The 25,141-nt window shown below is 38.6% G+C and overlaps 1 protein-coding gene across 1 annotated transcript in view; it reads right to left on the bottom strand.

The window, feature by feature from the left end:
- Positions 1-5,491: 5,491 nt before the first annotated feature.
- The window catches only part of Rsrc1 (arginine and serine rich coiled-coil 1), a 279,466-nt gene continuing 259,816 nt past the window's right edge, over positions 5,492-25,141 (bottom strand). The window contains exons 9-11 of the mRNA XM_055596771.1: positions 14,347-14,453; positions 8,268-8,420; positions 5,492-7,619 (exon numbers count right to left, since the gene is read on the bottom strand). Of these exons, the coding sequence (XP_055452746.1) occupies positions 7,527-7,619; positions 8,268-8,420; positions 14,347-14,453 (353 nt within the window). The 3' untranslated portion in view covers positions 5,492-7,526. The remainder of the gene's footprint in view (positions 7,620-8,267; positions 8,421-14,346; positions 14,454-25,141) is intronic.

Below are 25,141 nucleotides of genomic sequence, written 5' to 3'. Positions count from 1 at the left end.
TTTTAATTGCTGAGTAATATTCCATTGTGTAAATGTACCACAATTCATACAGCATTCTTACCTTAAATATTGGTGGAAGCTAGCTTTCTGCTAAACTTAATGATACATATTAAAAGTTTTACTTTGTAGTTATGAGGTTGTCAGGTTAGATACAGAGCTTGATGGTAAATGCTTATGAAAAGCACTGATGATAGCTTTTTTTTTTTCCCCTCTTGATCTGCAATATTCTATCTCCTCATAATCACAAGTGCTTTAGTCAGTTTGTAGGATCTTCAATATGCATATGACTTCTTAAAAGAACTTGGCTGTTTTAGAAAACTTCACAATTATCAGGACAATTTCTGCTATAAATGAATTGAAACACTGTATTTCCACTGTGATTTAGGTAGTAAATATTCCCCAGTCTCATGTGTTGAAAGTGTGCTTCCCAACATAACTCTCAAAGGCAAGACTTTTAGGAAGTGATTGGATCACGAAGGTTCTAACATAAATCTATTGGTTTAATTCATCAATGGCTTCATAATCCGATGGTATTTGGGGGGATGGTAAACACAGGGAAACAGGACTTGGTTAGAGGGAGTAGGCCGCTGAGGGTGCTCCCTTGGAGGTAGACTTTGTTTCCAGACCTCATTCTCTTCTTTGTCTATTTTCCACAAAATGAGTTCAATGAACAACTTGTGCGAAGTCAGTTCTCTCCTTTTACCATGTTTAGTCAGGGGTCAAACTCAGCTTGGAGGCTTTACAGGAGGTGTTCCTACAGACTGACCATGCAACTGCATCAAGAAAAATAAAAATCTCATATATAACTTCCATTTTACATTATTTTAAAAAGCTATTTCCTTTATACAAAGCTAGCAAATGAGCAGATTTATTGTAAGCTGGAATATTTTCATGATATTTAAAATATTTAAATATATATAAAATTATTTAAAATATTGATAAACACTGAAAACTTTGAAAAACTTGTCGAGTCTAGTAAGATGGCAGGCAATCATTTAATTTACATGGTTCATTTTAGAACTGAAATCTACTATTCACTCCCACTGATCTATGCTGTTATGCTTTACTACAAAGAGGGACAGAGTTTTCTGTCACAGATTGTGATAACTCCAAAATAGGTGTTCAAGTGAAAAAAGGATATTTTTATATTATTCCTCATCAAAGATTTCATAGGTCTATGCTAACCATCTTCCCTCAGGAATTAGTTGAACAATGTTTCTTGGAAGTCGTATCACAGTTATTGTAATGCAAAAATACTTAAAATTAGAACTTCAAGTTAAAAGCTGTGGGGAAGAAGAACATATTTGCTAGTCACTTGTCACCTCCTCATTGCAAACTGTAAAAGTATGCTGGAAGTCTCTGTATAAACAGCTCTGCTGAAAGTGGGCTGCAGGGTAGTGAAGAGACAAGCAGAGGCACAGAAAACAGTTGCAAAGGTGAGCACACATCTGTCCTTGAAGGGCCAAGTGTCCTTGGAAGAGGAGAGCTACTAAGTCACACAGGGCTCACGTTGCTATCTCTATAGTACGTTTATAAAACATGTTTTTATGAAAAGCAGCAAAGCATATTATAAGACTATGATTTAGGTGACCGATTTTTTACCTCACGTGGAGACATCAGTCATTCAAACATACTGCCTTTGAAAGAAAACCATTATTTTTTTTTCAACTTTTTATTGATTTTTTTCGAGTTTTACATCATGCACTCCAGTCCTGCTCATCTCCCTGTCCCCTGGTATCTGCCCTCTACTCTCACAAACTGCCCTCCCCGTAAAGAAAACAAACACAAGAAACAAAACATAGAAAAATATCTCATTGTGAAAGCTGCACTGTGTCACAGTGTGTCCCACAGTATAGCTCTCTGTCCACATGGCATCATTTGTGATTGTTCCTTGCAGTGAGTCACTGGACTGGTATGAGGCCTCAGGCTTCTGATAGAGCTTCAGTACTGGATCCTTACTGGGACTCCTCCCAGCTATCCTGTTGTTGCCCTGTGTCATGGAGATCCTGCAGCTTTGGATCAGGAGGACCGGCCATTTCACACATCCCAACAGTTCACAGGTGATGTAGATTTTGGGGTGGGCCAACTCAAAGCCCTGGGGGTAGGTGAGCTGCCAGCACTCTCGCATCCACACACCACCTGGATGAGCTCGCTCGCAGTGCTCTCCAGCTAGCCCACTGCCCCTCACCTGCTCTGGCACTCTGGAGAGTGCTGCACTTCACCTCGGCAGCATGGCAAAGCTGGCCCTGGCGGCCTGGGTGGGGTAAAAACTATACTATCACTTCCAACTGTTACAAAGTTAATGATTCTAAGACTTACTTCTCCAGATCAAAAGGAATCACTCAAGCTGCAAATAGTATACATTAGTGATCTATCCATAGAATTTGTTAAAAAAAAATAACAAAACCAAAAAATCCAAACAAAGAACCACCACCAACGCCCCACCTGTCTTTACTTAAGTACTGTTGCCCTGGTATTTGGAAAACGGTTATGCTTTTAAAAAAATTCCATTTGAACTTTGAAAAAAAAAATTTTTTTTTTTTTTTAACATGGAGATAGATGCAGGCGTGGATCTATCTATTTTTCTAAGGACATGAGTGAAGGCAGGGTTTTCATACTGTGAGGTTTGTCTGAGTACCACGTGCAGAAGAGAGGGTCAGCTCAGTTCACCACTCTGAGGACTGTAATGGTATCATTTTGCAATTCCTCTCAAAGGCCTAAAAATAAAGTGGTACACTTGTGGAGTTTAAAGTGTTGTCTTACTACCTCAGTGAGTTTTATTTTTTGAAAACTGATCTATCTCTTTGGAAAGAGAGGAAATAATAAGACACCAAAGGTAAATCCTGAATGATCATATCCATATCATTTGATCTATCCATAGAATTTGTTAAAAACAAAACAAAACAAAGCAAAATCAAACTAACAAACAAAACTACTCACCACTCTTTAATGTGACTACTCAATTCCTGTGCTGGTATCTAGAAAACATTTGTGCTTTAAAAAAAAATTCAATACAAAACATGCCCTGGAAAGTAGACTTTAATGAGATCCCTGCTAAAAGTCTAGAGCCACGGGCAGTAGATGCTAATCCAGAAGAGAAGGTACCACATACCTTGTACTTCATGGAAGCCAAACTTCCTTTCATAGGGTTTAGAAACACTGGAGCTATAAACTGGTTGTAAAATTAATTTATTTTTATACTTGCTCCAAAGAGCTTGACAATTTCATTTTATTGTACTTCCTTTGTTTATTTTTGGTGTGGAGGCTTGGGTCCACAGACTCCACCCTACCATTGAGCAATACTGTGATGGTTAATCTAATTGTCAGTTAAGTGGATGGAGAAATGTCCAGATTAGTACATTAAACCTCTGAATGTGTCTCTGAATGTATCCCCAGAAATAACTAACTGAGGGAAGACCTTCTCTGAATGTGACTGTCATTATGCCATGGGCTAAGTATCCTGGATGGTCTAAAACATGAGTTCTCTACCTGTGGGTCATGACTCTTTGGCAAACCTCTGTCTGCAGAAATCTTTATATTATGATTCATAACTAGCAAAATTAGTAATGAAGTAGCAACAAAATAACGTTATGGTTGGGGTCACCACAACGTGAGGAGCGGTATTAAAGCATCGCAGCATTTGGAAGGTTGAGAACCACTAGTGTCAACGGTCAGGAAAGAGAATGCCTTGCTAGCACAGGCTTGTACTCTGCTCCCAGTTAACTGTCTTAGAAGCTGTTCCGTCATGATGGGCTGAAACCTTCAAACCATCAGTGAAACTAAATCCTTCATCCTATAAGCTGCTTTGCTCAGGGATTCTCATCCCAGCAATAAGAAACTAACAAATATCATATCCCCAAGTGAGCAACTTAAATACCCAGACAGCTAAAGAGATTTCCTATTTGAAGTGGAAAAATTCTTTCATTAAAAAAAAAAAAAATACTGTGAACTCCGTGTCAAACATTGGGCCAAATTCTGGGGTAAAACGATGGTAAAAGTAATCTTGAAATGTATTATGTCTGACCATCTTATTTGATTTAAAGAGAAAACCTACCAATAGTTGGAGCTTAAGTGTTGTATTAAAAGCACATCTTCATGACAAAGGGCTACAATAATACCAAAATACACAATGCTCTTTATCTCTATTTTTATTCTAGATCTTTTGTAAAACCTCAGATGTTTTCATAAGAAGAGAACATATTTCCCATAAGGGAATTGCAAAAGTAAGTTTTGTTAGGATGGTTTTTAACAATTGTCTGACCAGATGATTTTTGATTGATGGCTAAACCAAAACCTTTGGGAAAGATCCAAACATAGACAAAAGAATTGGGGAAGCTTAAAGTCTTCCAGAGTAGCTATCAGAGGGGATGGAATAAGGTGGCTCCAGTCTTCTTAGCTGTCAAATTGTAGTTCAGGTACAGTCTCTTCCATGACTCCTTCCTGTTTTTTTTTTTTTTTTTTTTTTTTTGTTTTTTAAATTAGGACTAATTTCTCTCTTTCTTTACATAACCCAGTATTCTCTCCTGCCAGTGTACGCTACATCTCTTATATCATTTACATGCCCGGACTTTGTTTTTAAGCCTCTTGAGGGTAGTACTCTCCTTGGTTCACTTTGTGTGTGCCCCAAAATCCCTATACTGTGCCAAGCATAAACCAAGCACTGAAAATAGCATTCATGAATAAGTTGGTAAATATGGCTCTCAAGTTCTAGATACCTCAAATAAGTGTACGGCTGGTCCCTAGTGGCAGAGCAGGTAGGGTTCCTCATGGTGTTGTCGGCGAAGCAGGTCAGGAAAGGCTGACTGAACACAAAGCAGTGATGTGGCTACTGCCAAGAGCCGCTCAAAGTCCAAAGGAGCAAACATGACCTGGAGTGTAGCTGCTCTAGCCATTTACCCAGGCAACTACTTACTCTGTAGTTTGTTAAAATGTCCCCCATGTCAAAGTGTTCACTTGGCCCAAGGAATATACTTTTCTATGAACCATGCCACACCCCCTCAAATTAAATTGGGAAAGTAATTTATTAGTATTCTCAATTTACATGCTAGGATGTGCAAGCCAAGTAGGTAAATGACCCAAAGTACCCTGTCCCCTCATCATTTTGGGCCTCCGCATAACCAGTGAATGCCAGAAATAGTATTCTTAGTCTGTTCTTTCTAACAGCACACCTAGTGTCAGAAATAAAAACCCAACTTGCTTCTGCACCCATCGTTTGCAAGAAATCTGTTTCAAAGCATTTAAGGTCACATATAAAACGGATTATTATCATTATTCAGGTAACATGAAAAAGACTGTTCTGTTTTATAGGCTTATTTTGTTGGGATAGTAAAGAAGGCCCAGGTACATCATCAAGGTTGAGTTTGGTAACTTGTCTGACAATGTTCTATGAAGTCTCCTCATTAAATGTTATTTGGCTTCTGTGGTCATATTGTAGTTTTTAGAAGGAAACAAAGTTAATGACATAGCAAAATGACATGAAGTAGTCACTGAGTTCTTTAGGACTAGTTTATTTGCTCACTTAAAAAACAAAACAAAACAAAGCCTGATTTTTAAAAAACTTCCCACAAAACATTTATCAATATAATTCAAGCCTCTGTACTTGTTGTACCTGTCACTGAGAAACACGGGTGGAAGGTACAGTAGATCATAGGATCTTCATTGATGTATAGATAGAATGAAAAGTGTGGAGACTCCCTCTGGTCAGCTGGCAACCTATATCCTTTCCTAGACAAATACTTCTGAACAGGGTGAGAACACACACAGTTTACAAATTATACAAAGAATTAAAAAGCAAAATATTTGAGAAAATTAATCACTCCTGAAATCCCTACTGTGTAGCTGTATCTACATTAATGACACAGACCTAACTTCATATTGAGCATATTTATTTTAGAGCCAAGGAAAATAGCCTTTGCTAAGATCAAGAAATGTATACATGAAAACAAGCATTTTAAACCAAACATTCTTTGTAACACTTGCAACTGAGTGTAAGTTCTTCACAGTTTTCATTCTTAACAGGGACGAGAACTTCTGCAGCTCTAAAGGTGAGAAACGTGGAATCAAAGTTCCCTCTGTGTCACATCCCAGGGACCTCCCATTGCTGTGTCCCACGCCCCATTCTTCAGAGAGACTGCGAATGAAAGCCGAGCAAAACGGGAAAGAGAAGTATCTGTGCCAGGGGCTGAAATGCTGTTTTGTCCACCAAGACTCAAAGTCCTGCTCTCTAACTTGTTTAGTATGAACTGTAGGGATGTCCACAGCTCGGCTTCTAGAGAAAGGCATTCTACACACAGCACACATGGCTTCCTCATGAGGGAACCGATGCTGCCTAAGCAACGTGAGAGTTCTTATTTCTCAGAAATGCTTTGTCCGGCATGCATACTAGGTCAATCACATAGGCCAAGCATGGTTATTGAGGTTTGGATATGAAGTGTCCCAACAAAAGGATCAAGGTTTATGGTCACTAGGGGATGAGGACTGCTACTTTATCATGGACTACCACGAGCTCACAGCTGAACGGGCTACCTGGAGGTAGAGGACACACTAGAAGCAGGTGGCTGGAGTGTGTCTCTGAAGGGCACACCATGGCCTTAGCCCTCTCCTGTCTCTTTGCTTCCCGATAGTCACTAGTGAGTAGCTTTCCTGTGCTGTGCCGTCTTGCTGTGTTTCTGCTTGCCACAGGCCTAAAAGCAGTGGAACCAGCTGACCACGGACTAAACTGCTCAAACCATGAGACAAAATAAACCTTCCCCCTGACGTTATGCCAGCAATGCCAAGTGATGACTAATACACAGGGCATGTGCTTTCTATAGGAAAGGCCTGGGTTCTATCTAGTTACAAGTTTCAAAAGAGCACTTAATACAAACTGATCCCTAAGCAAAAACTATCCATTTAATTAATTCAATGTTTTTTCATACGAGGCCTCACTGTGTAGTAAGAGGTGTGCTAGTACTTGCAGTACAGTGGAGAGCCTCCTGCCTGCGCCTCTAGAGGGCTATGATTTGAGGATTGAGACCACACTCGGCACAAGAAAAAGTTCTAGTGAACATGTGACCTTCACCCCTAACATGGTCACTGTTTAGATCTTAGGGTACCTTTTATGACATCTAACATTTTAAGAAAGGTGAAATAAGGGATTCAAGAAGGGTTTCATAATATATAGGAGATAAAAATCTCAGATTTATACTAAATAATATGGCTCTTATATATAATTATTGAATAATGGGTCAAAAACATGACTTTGTAAAAACTGTAATGAGAAACACTACAGAGTGTTTACTTCAACACTGACGTCTTTATGATTAGCTTTATTAATAGTATACTATGTTCATGCACTCACACCCTTTATAAAAGATTCACTATTCACAATGTCTGATTCGAGTTAACAAATATTCAGTTGAACATTTAGGGAAGAAATGAGATTTCTTTTATGTAACTGCCTGTTGTTTTTAAGAGTGAAAGTTGATGTTGGTATTTTAAAACTTAAATTTTCAGGGTTGCTGTTAATCCAACTGTAAGTCTGCCGCTTAGGCCACAGGACTTCCCATCAGTCTTTCTTGCCGGAGAGCAATTAATCTCTTGAACCACTTCTCTTCAGCTTCAGCCTTTTCAATAAATAACTACGGTAAAAGAAAGGAGAGGAAAATGTTAGTGTGTCCCAGAAGCTCGGCGTTGATGTGACATAACACAGTCGCTCTGACAGAATACTCCCAGAGCAAGAGGCATGCTGCCCAGCCCTTGCCGCCTACTCCACTGCTCAACCCCCATCCACCGTGCGGTGGGCGCACTCAGGAGCCTCCGTGGACAGGAGTAACCTGACTGTTGTTTCACAGACTGGCAATCTCACACCTTACATCAGTGAGCTCGTTTTTCACCATGTTTCTGAGAAACACAGTCAGTCACATCATTCTGTGAAGACGTTCACTATGGTCTCAGTGACAGGTTCACAGCTGGAAAACCAGAGCCGGGCTAGCATTAGAACTTTTACTTTATAAAACTTTCTCTTTTCAGTTATAAAAAGGAAAACCATTTTTCTTTTATGAAAACCATTTTTCTTAAGTATACAATAGTTTGAGAAGTCAGGAATCATGTGTAGATAATACCAGATTCAAATATATGTAAAAAATCTTAAGGCCTGAGGTCATCTGCCCATTTTTAGAAAAGAGAAGCCATGAACTCTTTCCTGCATGGGTCTTTCTTGTGTCAGAACCAAAGGACAGTTGCTTGCGTGACTCAGTGAGCAGAGTCATCAGGTTTACGGGTCTCACATTTGGATGGGCTAGAGAATTGTCATCTTGGTACTTGATAGACGTGGGGATGCTGTCAGGGTCTATTTCCTTTCCAGTGCTGGGTGGCTCAGCAGCTACTGTTGCTGGTCCTGATGCTGGAGTCACATGCTTCACTTCACTTGGTTCCGCTGCCTGAAAATGCAACACATAGTAATCTAAGCAAAACCTACACTTAGAAGTTTCATTATTTCTAATATTGAACAATAATTGCTCTGGTTAGTCTCCTCTGAGATGATATTCATCTCAAAAGGCTCCACATTCCTGAAGAAGAAAAACTGTTACTCAAAGAAACAAATACAAGTATGAAGGAAAATTATTTCATCTCTTATGATTAGTATACTTTTCTTAGTAAACCAAGGTTTAGTCTTATTTTATTAAAATATATACATACGCATACGTACATGTACTCATATATGTGTGTGTATATATATATATATATATACACACACACACATATTTGGTGGCTAAATTATAATAATAAAATGTTATAATATACCTCTAACATTAAGTTGGCCTCAGGTATAAAAGCAAATTCAAACGTTATCCTTAAAATATATATCTATCCTTATTAGATATAATTCACAAACCATACCATGAATTTTAGCATATTTACAGAGTTATACAATTGTTATCATTATCTATTTCAGAATATCTTTATTATTCCTTCCTACATTCCATACCTATTAGCAATCACTACGTATTTCTTCTAGCCTCTTGATGAAAAGGCAGCCAACTGAGCTACTCGGTGGATATTTTGTGTAAAAGGAACCATGCAGTAAGTGGTTTTCTGTGAGTGGTTCTTTCATTTAGCCTAGTATTTTAAAGACCCACCGTGTTACAGCATATCAGCACTTAGTTTTTGCAGTTGCTAAGTAACATTCCATTGCATAGATCTGCATGTTGATCTGTACATCATCTGCTGATGGACTCACAGGTTATCTTTTAAGATTCCTTAAAATATTCTGAAATAAAAGCTTTGAAAAAAGGTTCCTCATATTATGTAAGAATAAAAGTAACCCCCCCGCCCCCCACCCAGTGCGTGACATGGCCTATGCACTGCACTGCGTGCTGGAACACAAAGATGGATAAATCACTGTTCCTGTCTTGAAGGAACCAACGGCATGTGCTGACTCAGGCAACCTTCAATCTTCCCTGATAGAGGAGGTGGCCTGAGGAGTGACTGATGAGCAGCAGGCTGTAGGGATTATGGGAAATGAATTAGATAAGAATCTAATGTTAAAATTAAAATATAATATAAAAGAGATGAATGGGGGATCAATTTTCCTCTGTAGTCTTCTACATCTATGGGCTCTATTGTTTTTAACTTCTATTTTCTTTTGACTCATATCCCGCTCTCAACACCCATTTTCTGAATTAAGCTCAAAACAAATATTACTATGAAAAATGTCTAGAGGATGAATTATGCATAAATTAATTAAGTTTTTCTTAGATTACTTTGTCTTCAATTTGGAGACCTATCAATTTAACTGTCTTATTAAACACTGCTTGGTAAGCCCTAGATACGAAGAGAGAATAAACTAGAAAAAGGCTGTATTTCCTGGTGAGTTTTGTTGTTGACGAATTAACAGATTATAAACAAATATATAACAATAAATACATAACAACTAACCAGAATATATGCCTTCAAGAAGTAAATAAGGTCCTGACACAAAATGACGGGGATTGGAGGGGTGAGTCTAGTTTAGTTTGGTTACCTAGGGACAGCATCTTTTGTTTACGAGGTAAAATTTAAGACACATGAAGAGGAAGGAAGAGAGTGCTTTAGCCAGAGGGAACCCTGAACAGCCTGAGAAGAGAAAAATCAGAAGGGAGGCCAGAGTAGACAGTCAGACACCGTGGCCAGTCCCTGGTCCGCTGCTTGCTAAGCGCAGCCACAGCCCCATGCGGCACAGGCCAGGAAACTGTTTCCAGGCAGAGGGCCCAGGAGCTGGAGAATCATTCTTTGTTTCACTCACTGCAAGATGTTCACTCTTGCGCTACTTAAGGTCAGATATTGGAAAACTGCTTCACGGATCTTGTCAGGTTCTAAGGTTGTTTTGGTGGAAGGGGAAGTCCTCATGTGGTGGTCAGCAGCAGCAGACGAGTCCGTTTGCGTCTGCCGCACGTGTGTGAGTGCGCGTGCGCAAGTCTGCTTGTTAAAACCAGAGGTAGACCCTGGGTGCTGTTTCTTCGGTACTTTCTATGTTAGGTCTTGATACAGGGTCTCCTACTGGCCTAGAGCTCATCAGACAGGCTAGGCCTGCTGGCCAGGGATGGAGGGACGCCACCTGTCCCTGCCTCCCCAGGGCTGAGATTACAGGCACGCCGCCACCACCACACGCTCCATCGGTCCTTCTGCTGCCATAGTATAACAAGCACCTGATGGACTCCGCAGCCTTCACCCCAGATGGATTAACGTGTGATGGGAAGAGTCATTCATTGTTTTAGCGTTTTGTTTGATTCAAACATGAATTCAGTTTTATGCTAAAGGAAAGGTATCTGCATGCATAAGAGAGACTTCTACTCTTACAGACAAAACGACTCTAAAGGCCGTATTTCTGGGAAGTCATAAAACAAGCACAGAAATTCTTACAAAGTAAGGGAAATCGATGCTGTAAATTGTTTCCAAATGAAGGTATTCTTATCAATACTAAACCCAATAATGAATGATACTTATGTGAACAGCGGGGTTTAATTTTTATAGATGTTAAAAGAAATAGTCATTAGGTTTTATTTGGTGGTTTTCTTGTTTTTGGAGTCAACCCCCCCCCCCCCAGGCCTGGAAGGTACATGGCCCTAGTGATAAAGTAGGGTTACACATTTATGGAACTGAGGTAAAGGCAAACTCAATATTCTATGTGAGGGAAAGTGGGAAATAGGTCACGCCAACAAAACTTAAAAAAGAAATGAGTCCATGTTAGCATGCTTCCACAGAGCTTAGGCAGATTGGAGGAGCTGTGGACTCTCTCTCCAAGTGGGAGAGACAGCATTCTGTCTATACCGGCAATTACTCTCGTTCTGTTTTTTCCTGTGTGTTTTCCATTGTGTGTGCCATGTGTACACATGTGCATGTACCAGTATGCCAGCATGAGGGCTGAGGGCGGGTGGAGAGTCCCGCTCAGTCACTGTATGCCTTATTCTCTTGAGACAGGGCTTCCACTGAACTTGCAGCTAGGCCAGAAGGACCCAGTGACTCTTCTGTTTGTGAGCACATATGTGGCCAAACCTGGTTGTTTTCTGGCATTTCCCCATGTGTGCTGGCATACAAATGTGTATCTTCATGCTTGAAGGGAAGACCTCTTGCCCACTGAGCCGTTTCTTCAACCCCAACATTTAAAAAGCGTAAATTCTCATAGAACTTAAAATTATCAAAAGTTAGGTATGGAGAATGGAAGTTTAAAATTCTGTGGTTGCAGAATCAGTGGCTGCTTCTTAGTTAAGTGATGGGAGGTGTAAGAGAAAATTTTGGCTCAATCATAAAAATGGACCTCAGCACAGGCCCACAGAACTTCTGGCTTTGTGCAATGCCGCCACCTGGTGGTACAATAGAAAAATTACTTTCCAAATCATCTGAGTAATAAAAACAGGGCTATTTACTGTCCTTTTGAACACTGGAGGATTACTGGCCAGATATAACAGTCTTAGAGCTAAACAGCTGATGCCAAGTTTACGTGGGACAACATCCTGAAAGCAAGCTGTATTTTGGCTTCTAAATGTATCCAGGATCTATCACAGTCTCTGACTACTTGGGTAAGGTTTCACAGATAAACTAGTTAAATCACTACCCACTATAGGATACTCAGACTGTTTAGAAAGTCATTGCTATGAGGCATTTTCTTTGTAGTGGCAGTTCTCTAGTTTAATTAGTGGACTTGGTGACTAAGGAGAGCCCCAACTGAAGGGTGGCTCGCATGAACAGCCTTTTTCAGAGTAGCAAACTCTATACTAAGTGCACAAAGCTGTCTAGAGGAGAAAGATAGGGAAAGTTGGGCCCTGGGTGATTTAGTCCTAAGGAGAGTTAATCTTTGCTGTGCAGCAAGGATAGCCCATCGTGTCTTCCCAGGACCTGGATGAAATAGTACTCAGGATAATTTACTTCTCCTTGCTAAGTAATCGCCTCATAAATAATTCATCTTCGCAGGCATCCCGAGTCCTTGCCTTCCACTGCAGACACAGACGTTTCAGACTAGAAGGCGATGCCACTTTCTAAGCTAATAAATTGTCCCTCGTTTTATATTTCAGTGGAGGACAAATGTATTCTTGTTAGCCCGCCACTGCTCTTCTGATCATCCTGAAGCCCCGCTTCTAATAACAGTCACGTGCTAGATGGCTGAGACTTGACTGTGTATTCAAAGGTGAATGCGACCTCTTGAGGCTTCAGCACATTCTCCGGTTGGCACTAGTTCTACCAGGTATGCTCTCCTGAAGCAAATCTTGAGTTAAAAGTAAATATAAAGTGAAACAATATTTTTGTTTAGATAGGAAACTATCATAAAACAAAACTCAGTCTGTAGATTCTAGAGTGGTATTTCCGCGGAAAGAAATTGCTCACTGATTATGAGAACATCCAATAAGAATAGGGAATTCAGAACGAACTTCAGAAAATAAATACAAGGCCAAATCCTCAAGTAAATACATTCTTATAGATAAATGGCTTTACACTATTCAAGGTTAAGGCATTAAATAAGCCACTAATTCCAGCACTCGGGAGGCAGGGGCAGGTAGGTCTCTCTGAGTTTGAGGCCAACGTGGTCTACAAAGCAAGTCCAGGACAGCCAGGGTTACACAGAAAAACCCTGTCTTGAAAAAAACAAAAAAAATGAGTATTAAACTAAATGGCTATATCTCATAAATATATATATATATTATACATATACAGATAAATATATGACTTCCCATTTATAGCTATGGCTTTCAGGAGTTTTGATGATACATGACTAAAAGTTCAAAAGCAATAAACACAGTGACAACACAGAAGCCTATGGATTATCCTGACATACACCACGCACTCAACTCATATCTTTGGAATGTTCTACCTTTAAACATATCTGGCAATTTAAGGTTTCAGATCTCTATTGACACCAGAAGTACAATAGGAAACAACTTGATAGTTTTGATATATCAGATTAGTAAACGTGAAAAAGCTTTTGAAAGACAGTTCCCTGGTATTTTTAGTAAAAATTTAAATTGGTACAATATTTTTGGAGAATAACTTTTGAAACATTAATAATGCAACTTTAACAAATATTTTATTAACTTGTTTAACAAATTTTGTTAATAATTTTATTAACTTATTTAATAAGTATTTCATATTATTAAAAAACATGTAATATCCCGAAACATAACTACTTAGAGTCTGATATCAGAGAAAAAGAAATGATCACTACATCCACCATTAGTATGTTCTATAGCCTTACTACACCTGCACACGTATTAGACTTTAAACTAGTGGAAGCTACAGCTATTCCTTTACTACATGAATGCTGCTAAAGGTACCTGTATTTCCTATAACATCTCTTCCTACTAAGAAATGTAAATTCTTAAAAGCAGTCTTATTATAGATTAAAAGAATAAGTAAAAAACTCAACAGAAATAAAATGCAATCAAAACTCAAACTGAAGCTGATTAAGTGACACACATGTGGGCAAAGACTGGAGATGCATTCTTCCATTTGACAATAGCTTTATCATGTAGAGTATTTTTCTAATATCTACCTAGGAATGATTATTCAAAAAGTATATATACACATATGTAAAAACCCTGTCTATATTTATGGGAGGGACATTACACTTACAGAATCACATGCAGTGATATCTTAGCTGCTTTGATGAACCATAAAATAAAAATGGTGTCAGAATCATGTTTACAGTGTGCTTTTCTGTAGGTGAGCCTAAGTTGCTTCTCATTGATTCATGCTCTCACCAACAAGACTGGCGTTCTCTCCCTTATCCCTCTACCTACTGGAGGAAGCACTTAGCTCTAAAGTAAAATCCATTAACAAAGCATCTCTTCAGCTGGAACCCAAAGGCTTATTCACAATGTCCATACGGAAACCTACCTTTTTTACTTCTTTACTCGATCTGAATGTCTGCTGAACAAAAGAATCACTTTCAATTGCTTCAATTTCTTTCACTCTTTTGACTTGTTCTACCAGGGTGGCTTGGTCTAAAAAAGAATAATGTCAGAGTGCTTTGGTTACCAACACTGTACCCACGAGATGTTCTTTCTCTTCCTGGAAGAAAACGAAGTACACTAAGTTCTGCTGTAATAAATACTTTCCCACTGGAATTTCAAAAAATGAGATATGCTTAGAAACTAAGAATCCCACCTAAAATCTAAAGCCTGCTGAGGAGGAACTGCTATGATTTTTGAGTAATCTAAGCCAATTTTGTGGGAAGACCTTTCCCTCTACTTTTAACATTTTATTATGGAAACACACGAAGGGAATTAAAGAACAACAAATCTGCCCATAACCATCACCCACTTTTTATATTCACCAACACTTTGTTATTCTTAGTCCACTAAGTCTCATTCTCGACATATTTTGGTGTGGAAACCTGAAATATGTAAAAGCCAACCCAAGAGGGCTCAAGGGCAAACTCTAGACCATGTACTGTTTCCCCTAAATATTTCAGTAGTCAACTCTAACAGATTGACTTAACACCAATAATAATAATAATAATAATAATAATAATCTTTTCATAATAATGTTTGTCAGGCCTCAAAATACCACTAATTAAGTATAGTCTGCATGTTCCATGTTTACTTTTACTGGTTTAAAAAGACGTCTTTCTACAGTAGCTTGTTTGAACATGATACAAACAAGGATTCACATTACATTTGCTTGGTGGGAGGATTTCCAGTCTCTTTCCAGCAGTCAGATCTTCTCACCCCTTCCCCCTCATTTTATTGAAGAGAGTGAATTACTTATTTCGTAGTCCCCTGCCTTCTGAATCTGGCTGGCTTCAGCCTCATGATGCCGTCCAGCATGTTCCTCTATCCTCCATTGTTTGTGCAGATGAGCATGGACACCTGGTTTCATTCCAGCTCGATTTACTTTGATAAAAAATACACCGTTTAGGGTTTGGGGAGGTGGCTCAGTGGTTAAGAGCCATTGCTGTTCCTGCAAAGGTCCTGGGTTCAGTTGCCAGTCCCTCCCAGGCAGCTCACAAGCACCTGTAACAGCAGTTCCATGGAATCTGAGGTACTCTTGTGGCTTCTGCATGCACCAGACACGCATGTGGTGCACATACATACATGCAGGTACTCACACATACATATAAAATAAAAACAAATAAATCTTCAAAACATATAATAGGTACTGTTGTATAATTTTTTTTTATATTAAATCAGGAAGCACTGTCCTGATGTTCAGATTGGTCATTAGGTCCAAAGTGATGATGCAATCTGACCTTTCCATTTTAAAATTCTTCTGCATCAATCTTTCAACCAGTGGTTTTAGTAACATTAATGTTAATTAGAGGCTATAAAATATAACTTTTCTTGTATTTGTTAGCCCTGAATCTTTGACGCTGGAGAAAACTCTCTCATTAGCTGTTGCCTGAAACGCAGCCTGTATTATGGGGTCATAGCATATTTCTCTAAAATTCTGAGTGTGAGTGCAGAAACACACATGTATGTGGAAGGCAGAGGACAACTCCTGGAAATTGTTTCTCTCCCTCCACTGTGGGTCCCAGAGACTAAACTCAGGTCACCAGGTTTGTGGAGTAAGCACTTTTATCCACTGAGCCGTGTCACTGGCCCTGATCTCTTTTCTTTATTTGGCAGGTTTTGGTCTAAGGGTTTCCAAAGCTGTCAATTATGTGCTCACGGTAATATGTAAACAGTTTTAATCCATGGCAAGGGCTTTCTTGTTTTAATGCTCAAATCGCTTCAACTCTGGGTAGTTGAAGTAGGCTGTGTGGTCCCCTGAAGTGAAGGCATGCCGAGACATTCCAGATATCTATCTTGTATAGTTCCCATCCCTTCTGTACAGAGCCCAGGCTGCGCTCAGTGGGGGAGGCAGCAGAGCCAATGATCTGGGTAGTTGGCATGCTCACCACTTGCTGAACTGCCATTGCTTTTCAGTCTTTTTAATGTGTAGGGAAAAAAATCCTAGAAAATTGATATGAATCCAAGCTGACTACTATCAATTAAATTAGCAAATGAGTTTAAGTAATTTTATAGTTATGAATCTTCTCATATGCTAAAAATATTCAGCATTAACATTATGGAAAATACTCATTTTTCCTATTAGGCACGCATTACATTAAAATAAAATGGCAACGATTACTATAAAGCACAAGGAGTCCTGATGCACCTTGATAAAAGTGGTTTTGACCTTAGCACCTGATGAGCTGTCAAAACACTATGCTCTACGTTATTTGAAGTTATTCACCATTTGATTATGCTACTGATTTGATGGGGTTATTCATTTGCTGCAGTTTATTTTTGATTTTTCTGTCTTGCTCTATGACTGACATGTTTTTAAACTATGATGCAGTTCTAGGCTAAATTGTAAAACATTACCATTCGGAGGCTTAGATTGCTTTTCCTACTCCAGGCCTCTCATTCGTCCTCCAATCTGGAGATAATTGTTTTATTAGGCTTGGATTTAGCTTCCATCATTTATAAAACCGTAAGCACTCATATCTCCCCTTACTGTACAACACTGATACACTACATTCCTCTTTACTTTGGGTGTCTTCACCACGACTCACTACAGCTTCGAGCTTTATTTACTATTTTACAGCTATACAGTTTGATTTTACCAATTTTATAGCTTTATGATGGTGTTTTTATGAATGCTCCAGTGAGAGCTAAGTTACTAATAGTTTTCTTTCACAGTTAGCACCGTAATAAGAAGCAGCACTCAGGTGTCGTTTTTTTATTTTTGTTTTCCACGTTAGCTGGACAAAAGATTACATGCTTGATATTAAAATTCTCGCTTCCACACCAACTCCAGCACACGGCTCAACCAGGAGCCAGTGTATATTCAGCTATGGCAGCTCAGCTTTTGGGGATTTAGACTTTATGGACAATGGCTGCACTTCGTTTGGCCATTGGGACAACAGGTTTGAGCACTGGCCTTGGAAGATCTGCATGCAGCAGCGTTTGCATCCAGCAGCCCTGGCCTGACGGCGCAGAGGCTTCCTCAGAGACAAGTAGAAAAAACACAAAAGGAAAAGTTTGGTAGAAACTGATATAATCTTCAAAACCTCTGTATCAGCTTTTGGCCAATCACAAATTACAGTTATATGGTCCCATGCAACCATCCGTTTACTCAGGGGAAGGCCAAGCCTCCCAGCTGAGTGCAGTCTTTGCTCGTTGAGAAGCTGTGTGTCGGGAACACCGGGAAGCAACCGCAGCTGCAGCCAACTGCCCCATTTTTGGGAGAACACATTTTCCTGTATAAATCCACGCACTGTCCAAGTGCTGCAGAACTGCAAATGGCTCCTTTGCTTTAGTATAAAAGGTTCTCTAGATTTTAATTATGTGATGTACTGAGCATATGAAATGAGAGATTCTTTGTCTGGCTAATGTATTAATATTAATGCATCCCTTACTAATGTGTAATTTTTAAGCTTCTATGCATAGGAAGGATGCTATAGTGGAGAAAAATAACAACAAAAAAATGGGTACCAACTCTAATGTCTCCTTGAAAACATTTTTTTGAATCCCAGTTAGTTTTACTGGAATTATCTGCTATCACAAATTCTCAACAAGAAGCCCTTATTTCTGACTTCAGGATGATGTCTCCTATGTATCAGCTGCTAGATGTCATGGATTTTTTTTTTTTCCTCTAACTGTCTAACATATTCTCTCATTTGGATTTGCAAAGCACATCATTAGTATTAAATGTCAGAGGTGAACTGAAAAAACAGTACTGATCTCTAAAGCTTGTAGTGTTTGTAGCTTTAAATTTGGAAATACAGCCAGTGCCTAATACAAATAAATGTGGCATCACAGAACCCGGCCAAAGGGCCAGTATGCTTATTAAAATAGCACTGTAGAAATTATAAAGGAGAGGAGAAAGATTAGAGAAAACAGAACATTGTCTTTGTCCTTTAAGAAAAAAAAAAATCACCTCGGGACTAACAAGGTGACAGGGCAGAGAGGAAAAGCTAGCTTGCCTGATTCACAATGTGAAAACAAACTACATAGCTTTCATCTTTTAATGCTGAACCCCAACTCAGCAACAATGATGCTTAAATTAAAAATAGGAAGATGCATGGGAGATGTAAAATTTCTGCTTTATAATAATAGCTCAGCTCTATATTATCTGAAAACAATAACCATAAAATATTTTAAATTACTCCATATTCCAAATTCTAGTATCATCATCCACAAATGTAAGCCTTGAGCACAACCATGCAGTTTCAGGAAGCAGAATGAAACACACCAGTAACGTATGTCATGCTATTTTCAGGCTCTTACAAGCCATCTAAAGAAATTCTGCATTAATTTTAGGTTGACAAATTGACTTAAATTAGTTACTTTTACATGTTTACCCGAATGTATATAAAGCATCTTATTAGTCACAAAGAAAGAAAGAAAGGAAAACAAAACTTATTAGATGATGCAGGCCTGTAGTCCTGGCTACTCTGGGAGATGAGGCAGGAAAATCGTGAGTTCAAGGCTTGGCTGGGTTGTGGTGGGAGTGCAAGGCCAGCTTGCATAACATAATGAACCCCTGACTCAAAACCAGAGGAAGGCTGGGAGAAGGAGGTCAGTAGCCATAGCTGAGGGGCAGAGAGGTAGGCTCTCCCTGAATTTGATTGCCAGCATGGAGGAAAAAAGTTACTAGAGGAAGAAAATTAAAGAATGTTAAAAAAGAAAAACAAAACCTTAACATGGGGAACAGGAAGGGAACATATCCATTAGCACTTAATGATTTCTACAAGTACATTATTGGTAAATACAATGAATTCCTTATTTGTCAGATGTCATGGAATAGATGTATTGTAAATACACACACACCTAAAAAAAAGGAATCAAAAAGCCATTTGAGACAAAAATATCAGTATTAACTAATTTTGTAGAATGTAATTTTGATTTTTTGTGAAAAATAAAATGTATCTTACTGTTGATTTTATTTTTAAAAAAGCTTTCTTGAAAATTTCATCTTATAATAGCATTTACAAAATTTTCTTTTAGAATATCACCAACCTATGTATCAATGACAATATACAGTTTTAAATTGTAAAATAGAGAAGATGCGGTCTAATGCAAATTTTTCATTTAATTTGAAAATATAAAATCTTAGACTACATTTTAGCTCTCAATTACAAGCATTAACGGGTCTCCCGTAACAGCAGCAGCAGCATGGGAACAGCAGATGGCACTGTTGCCCAAGACGTTATCCTGGGGTGAGGATAACTGGTGTTTCGGAGATATCTTAAACACACGCAAAGAGCTCATCACCAACTGGTTCCTCCAGTTATTAATGTTTTATGAACTTATCCAAAGTTAAAATGCGCTTTATGTTAACAAAGAATTTGGGTCAGTTGGTCTGTGTTACTGAGTTATTTATGATATTGTTCCAGGAAAAAAATATTTATACACTAACAGTACTGCTACAAATCCATTAATAATACAAAGGATTACCCTATTTTCAGATTAAATTGAGTTGGATATTAACCAAAAATAGAAAACATCCATGAACACACACTTTTAAATAAAACAACAAATCTTTGTATTGTAAAGCATTTCCAAGGGCTTTACAAAAAGAAAGAAAGAAAAAAAAAAAAACATACCTGAATTGTTATTCAAGAAAATTCATAGGCAAATGAAAGTAGAAATTTCCAATTTCTTATAAACATAAAATTTGACAAATACAGTTATTGCTTTCCTTTTTAAAACAATTTTATCTTTTTTTATTTTATAAACTTATTTATAACAAGTTGCAAAAATAATTGTAGCAAAATTAACCAGAACCAAAGACTGCACAATGCAATGAAATTCTAGACAGTTACAGAATGGAAACTGGTAGGCTTCACCCTGGATTTTATACTTTTATCATTGAATGTATTTATTATGCACTGATCCATTACCCAAACCAACATATCTGCAACGTTTCTTTTAAAAAGAATACATCAGAAACCTACCCAATCTTAACATTTAAAAACTATTCATAAACACATCCCTGGAATCAAATCTCCAGAAATCATATCCATAAAGAACTTGAAAAATCAGAAAGCCCCTTAGGTAGAAAAGGCCATGTCTAGAGAGCGTCTGGAAGCTGATGCTGTGGGCACAGAGGAAGCAGAGGCTCCTCGGGCGTTTTTCACAAACAGGCACTGGTTGGAGTCCAGCACAAGCTCACCGCATATTAAAGTTCTTGCTGTGGTGGGTCGGATAAGAGAAATAATTCCAGTGTGACTATACTATCAAAGGAGAATTTCAGTTCAATACAGTCAGTACAAGTGACTTGGGCCATTGTGATTCATAAAAAGAAAACCTTCCCTGAAGACCTCAGCTTCTTCCACCTAGGAAGTTTTCATGTCTCTGTATTCTCCCTGTCATTTGGGGCACACCTGTTTTGCTGTGCTGTCTGTCACTTGCCACTGGTGTGAAAAGAGGCCTCTTCCATGCCTCACCTGGCTCCAAGCTTAGCTGTCTCACACTGATCACAATTCTCTATCTCCCAGTTAGGACACAACACACCTCTGTTACCTTCAGAGCTTACTGCAGGGTACTGGGCTGTTTAGTGAACAGTTAATACATATTTATTGAACAGCTGAAAATTAAAGGGCATTACAACATTAAAAATAAAATGTTGTTGGGCAAGTGACAAATTATAAGTTCTTTAACTTAAAAAAGTCAATGTTTGTAAGTGTTTGCTTTACTTTGTATTGGCGTTTTGCCTGCTTGCATGTCTGTGTATATGCAAGAATGGTTGGTGCCTATGAAGGCCAGAAGAGGGCACTGGATTCCCGAAGATGGAGTTAACAGATGCTGCACCATGTGAATGCTGGGAATTGAAGCTGGGTCCTCTGGAAGAGCAGCCAGTACTTTTAACAACTGAACCATCTCGCCTCTTAAGTGGTAAGTTTTAGGAGCTGTGGGTTTCGAGACTGCCTGGCTTATACTTTCTCTGCCACCTAAAAGCTGTTGTAGCCTTGGGCAAATGGCACAAGCTGTGCAAGTTTCAGTTCTCTTGTCTGGTATGAGATGATAATAATAGGCTACATATCTCAGATGGAGTGATAGATTCTCTTTCCTTTCTTCTTCCTTTCAAATAGTTAGCACATCAAGAAATGTTAGGCACATGTGGATTTAGAAATTGAATGTTCCTTTCACAGAGCTTGTATTTTAAGTAGGGAGACAAATAACAAACAAATATGGTGCCTCATAATACCAAGGGAGGAGCAGGGTAGAGGGTCAGGAAGGAGTAGGGGAGTTACGTTACATGGGGGACGCAGGGAAGAACTCCCTGACATACTGACATTTCAGCAGAGAAGGATGACATAAAAACGTAGTCATGAAAATCCGAGTGATACACCTGTGCTGAGTGCAAGGCCAGTAGCTCATTAAAAACACTTAGTAAACGCACTATTATAATAATATGCTTAGTGCCATTTAGCTGTGGTACTAAAGACAATGAAGCTGCCAACCTGTCTTGAGTCTACACAGGGTGTAATGGGCTTTGCTTCACTCACCCTGTGTTGTGGCAGGAAAGAAGGAACAGAAAATAAGAGCACTAGAGGGCAGCCCTGTGAACTTCTCAAAGGAGGGACAAAAGGCCCCAGGCAGCTTTACCTGTCGGGCCACATAGTGGGCCAGGGCAATGTGGTGAATGGGGAAGCTACTCCACTGTCACAGCTGCCAGGATCCAGTACTGTGAGATATAGGCTGTTTTGCCATTTCCCATGACATGATCTACCTCAAGTGGTAGAATGTATGCTTAAAGAAAAGCTGCTGTAGTTTAGTGCACTACAGTTCTTGTCTCTAGTTATTTATGACTCCTTTCTACTGGGAGACAGTATGGAGGCTAGGTTTTCAGTTAACTCAGTACACAGTGTATACAGCCATATGTACTCTGCTGGTAGAAGAAGTAGCAACAGAAGGTTCGATTTAAGGTACTTAGGTCTTACTGCTTCCCACATTACTTTATTTAACCATCATAGCTGTTGGGATAACAATACCATTCTCACTGCAAGGTGAAACATTAAGGCCAATCAGTAACTCAGCCAACGTCATGTGGGTAGGTGGTGGTAGAACTGGGATCCAGGGCTGGCCTGTCATCTAGTTATTGTTTCTAAAATGAATTATTTGCCCTTCTTATGCCACTCAAAAAATTATTTTTCTCACTCCATCCATTTACTAAAAATAACAAATGTACTTGGGATTGTACTTATTCTGCATTCTAATGCATATTCATGCAGCAAAATGTAACAGAGCTCACTTGTAGCAGAAATGTATACAGGGCCTTGCTCCTCTGGCACTACCTTGCCTTGGATTACAGAAATAGGTTTTCAGAACCTTCTACACTAAAATTTTTGAAAGAATTATTATGTCACATTCTTAAAACCTTGAACAAAAAATAAAGCATTTGAAAACCTGGCAATTCCCACTTAAGCCTACAAATAATCCAAGCAGAAAAAAAATTTTCCCTTCAAGAGTTCTTTATTTACTGTGTAACAAATGCTGTTAAAACAACAACACAGTTTCTATGAATTTGGCTGCTATGCAGTCTAACTCCACAGACTATTTGTTTATGGTTGCTCAAGACATGGTAAGCCTGGGTAATCAAGTCTACTTTAGTGCAACTATAAGAAAGAATCATTTCAACAGAACTAAGGCTGATGGCGTTTTATTAACGAGGTAGAAGAAAGGCATATGACTTGAAGAATCCAGATTACTAGATTAGAATAAGAAACCTGCAGTTGCTGTCTGCTGTCCATTTTAATTCCAGAATTGTTATTGACTCTAATTAAAATTCTGTAGATGGGAGCGCTGAATGTTTCTGAGGAGCTTGGAGTGAATGCTGTCTGCCAGCCGTCTCCAACACCCTGTAGCCACACACCGCCTGCCTGTCAGTAGAGCTGGTGCACGCATCTCAGGGCACACCACATTTGTCACTGTGGCTAATATCAGAGATACGCAGCTCTTTTTTCTTAGCACACAAAAGCAAGATATGTAATTCAATGCTCAATTTACCCTTGTCTCACAGGAGATTTTTCCCCGCTAATTGATAGAAATTAAGCCATTAATCAAGCCACTAGCCATCATTCAAACCAGGGAAGATGAATACAAACTTTCATCATAACCACCTTCCCCATTTTAGTGTTCATTAGCATTAATTTTTAATGCAATTATGCTATTCTTTTACGCTGAGCTCATAAATTACTGCTCTTTTGTTGCTGGCTGGCCTTGTAAAATCCAAACTAATGCTCTGTGCTCTGATCTTAAAGGCAATTACTAGGTTCTTCTATCTTTTATATCTTTGCATCCTCAATAACCTTTATATATAACTAATATCCATGAGTGACTATGCCTGTTTTTCTAATGCCTTTATATAAATCTTGGTGTATATAAGTGTAGTCAAATATAGCTATAATAAACACACACATATATCATACACCATTATAAAATAGAGGTACTCATATAAAAATAAGATCTCACAAATTCATACTGACATCTAGGTTCAAATGTAAAGATAACTTTGTGATTTAAGATAAAAATGCAGTGCATTATTGTATCAAAGTTATATCTTTCATAACAAATTAGAAAAACTGGGAATATTAATAACAGCTGATCCAACATTTATAAGAACAACTGCTTAAAACAGAATAACTTAAGTTTCAAGATCTTTAGGTTCTTTGCCTAGGATAACTGTCTCAAAATAAAACTCACTGCTTGCTTGCTTGCTTTATTTATTTATTTTTTGTTGTACACAGGATCAAATCCAGGACTTTGCACATGATATGCAAGCTCTTGTCCACCAAGCTATACCTCTAACCCTAAATATTCATTAAAAAAATTTAGAACTTGAAAATCAATGAGACAGAGGTCAAGAGTAATAGAAGACTAAAAGATTCATTTATCAAAAGATACATTACAAGTATATACAGCAAGTTCAGGGCCTCATACTTCGCAAAGGGGAAGTTCTGAGTTATTAGGAGATGATGCTATAATAAAGACATATTTCTCAGAAGAAATCTTGAGCCCACAGATAACACATGCATCACTTTTGTCTCCAATCACAGCAACAGGACACACTCGTGTCCCACACCCCCACAGCACCACGGATGTTTACTCAGAGGTGCAGATATAAAAAAAAACCAACCTCAAGTCTGCCTTTGTGAGGCCTGCAGCAATGCCTCTGCCTGTTTTTGTGTTCTGTATGCACTAGGATTAATGAAGAAAAATTTGCTGAGAAAATGTTGGTAGTGCTGGTGTTAGCGCTCTCAGCTTAGAGCCACAGCTGCAATGCTCGCCCACTGTTGAGGCTGAAGCAGGCAATGAGAAGCATACTCAAGAGTTGGCCAAAGTAAACATTTGAGTTGTTAACTTCTTAAGCTATAGAGATGATAATGGTGGCTGGATTTCATCTTCTATTTCCATTCCTGATGATATCTTTGTTTTCATTCTCAATTTAAAAAATCTTGTCTAGATCAGGATTAGTGAGGATATCTTTATGGTCAGAAGTAGGTACTTAACATATTCATATTGAACATCCAGGCAGCCAATAGAAAGCTACGAAGTTTAATCCTTATCTATCTATGTATCTATGTATCTATGTATCTATCTATGTATCTATCTATGTATCTATCTATGTATCTATCTATGTATCTATCTATCTATCTATCTATCTATCTATCTATCTATCTATCTATCTATCTATCTAT

The sequence above is a fragment of the Psammomys obesus genome, unplaced genomic scaffold (assembly GCF_907164565.1).
Source record: "Psammomys obesus unplaced genomic scaffold, mPsaObe1.curated_primary_1811, whole genome shotgun sequence".
In the NCBI taxonomy this organism is placed as follows: domain Eukaryota; kingdom Metazoa; phylum Chordata; class Mammalia; order Rodentia; family Muridae; genus Psammomys; species Psammomys obesus.
Note: the sequence above shows the minus strand (reverse complement) of the source record. Positions and strands in the feature narration are given on the sequence as shown.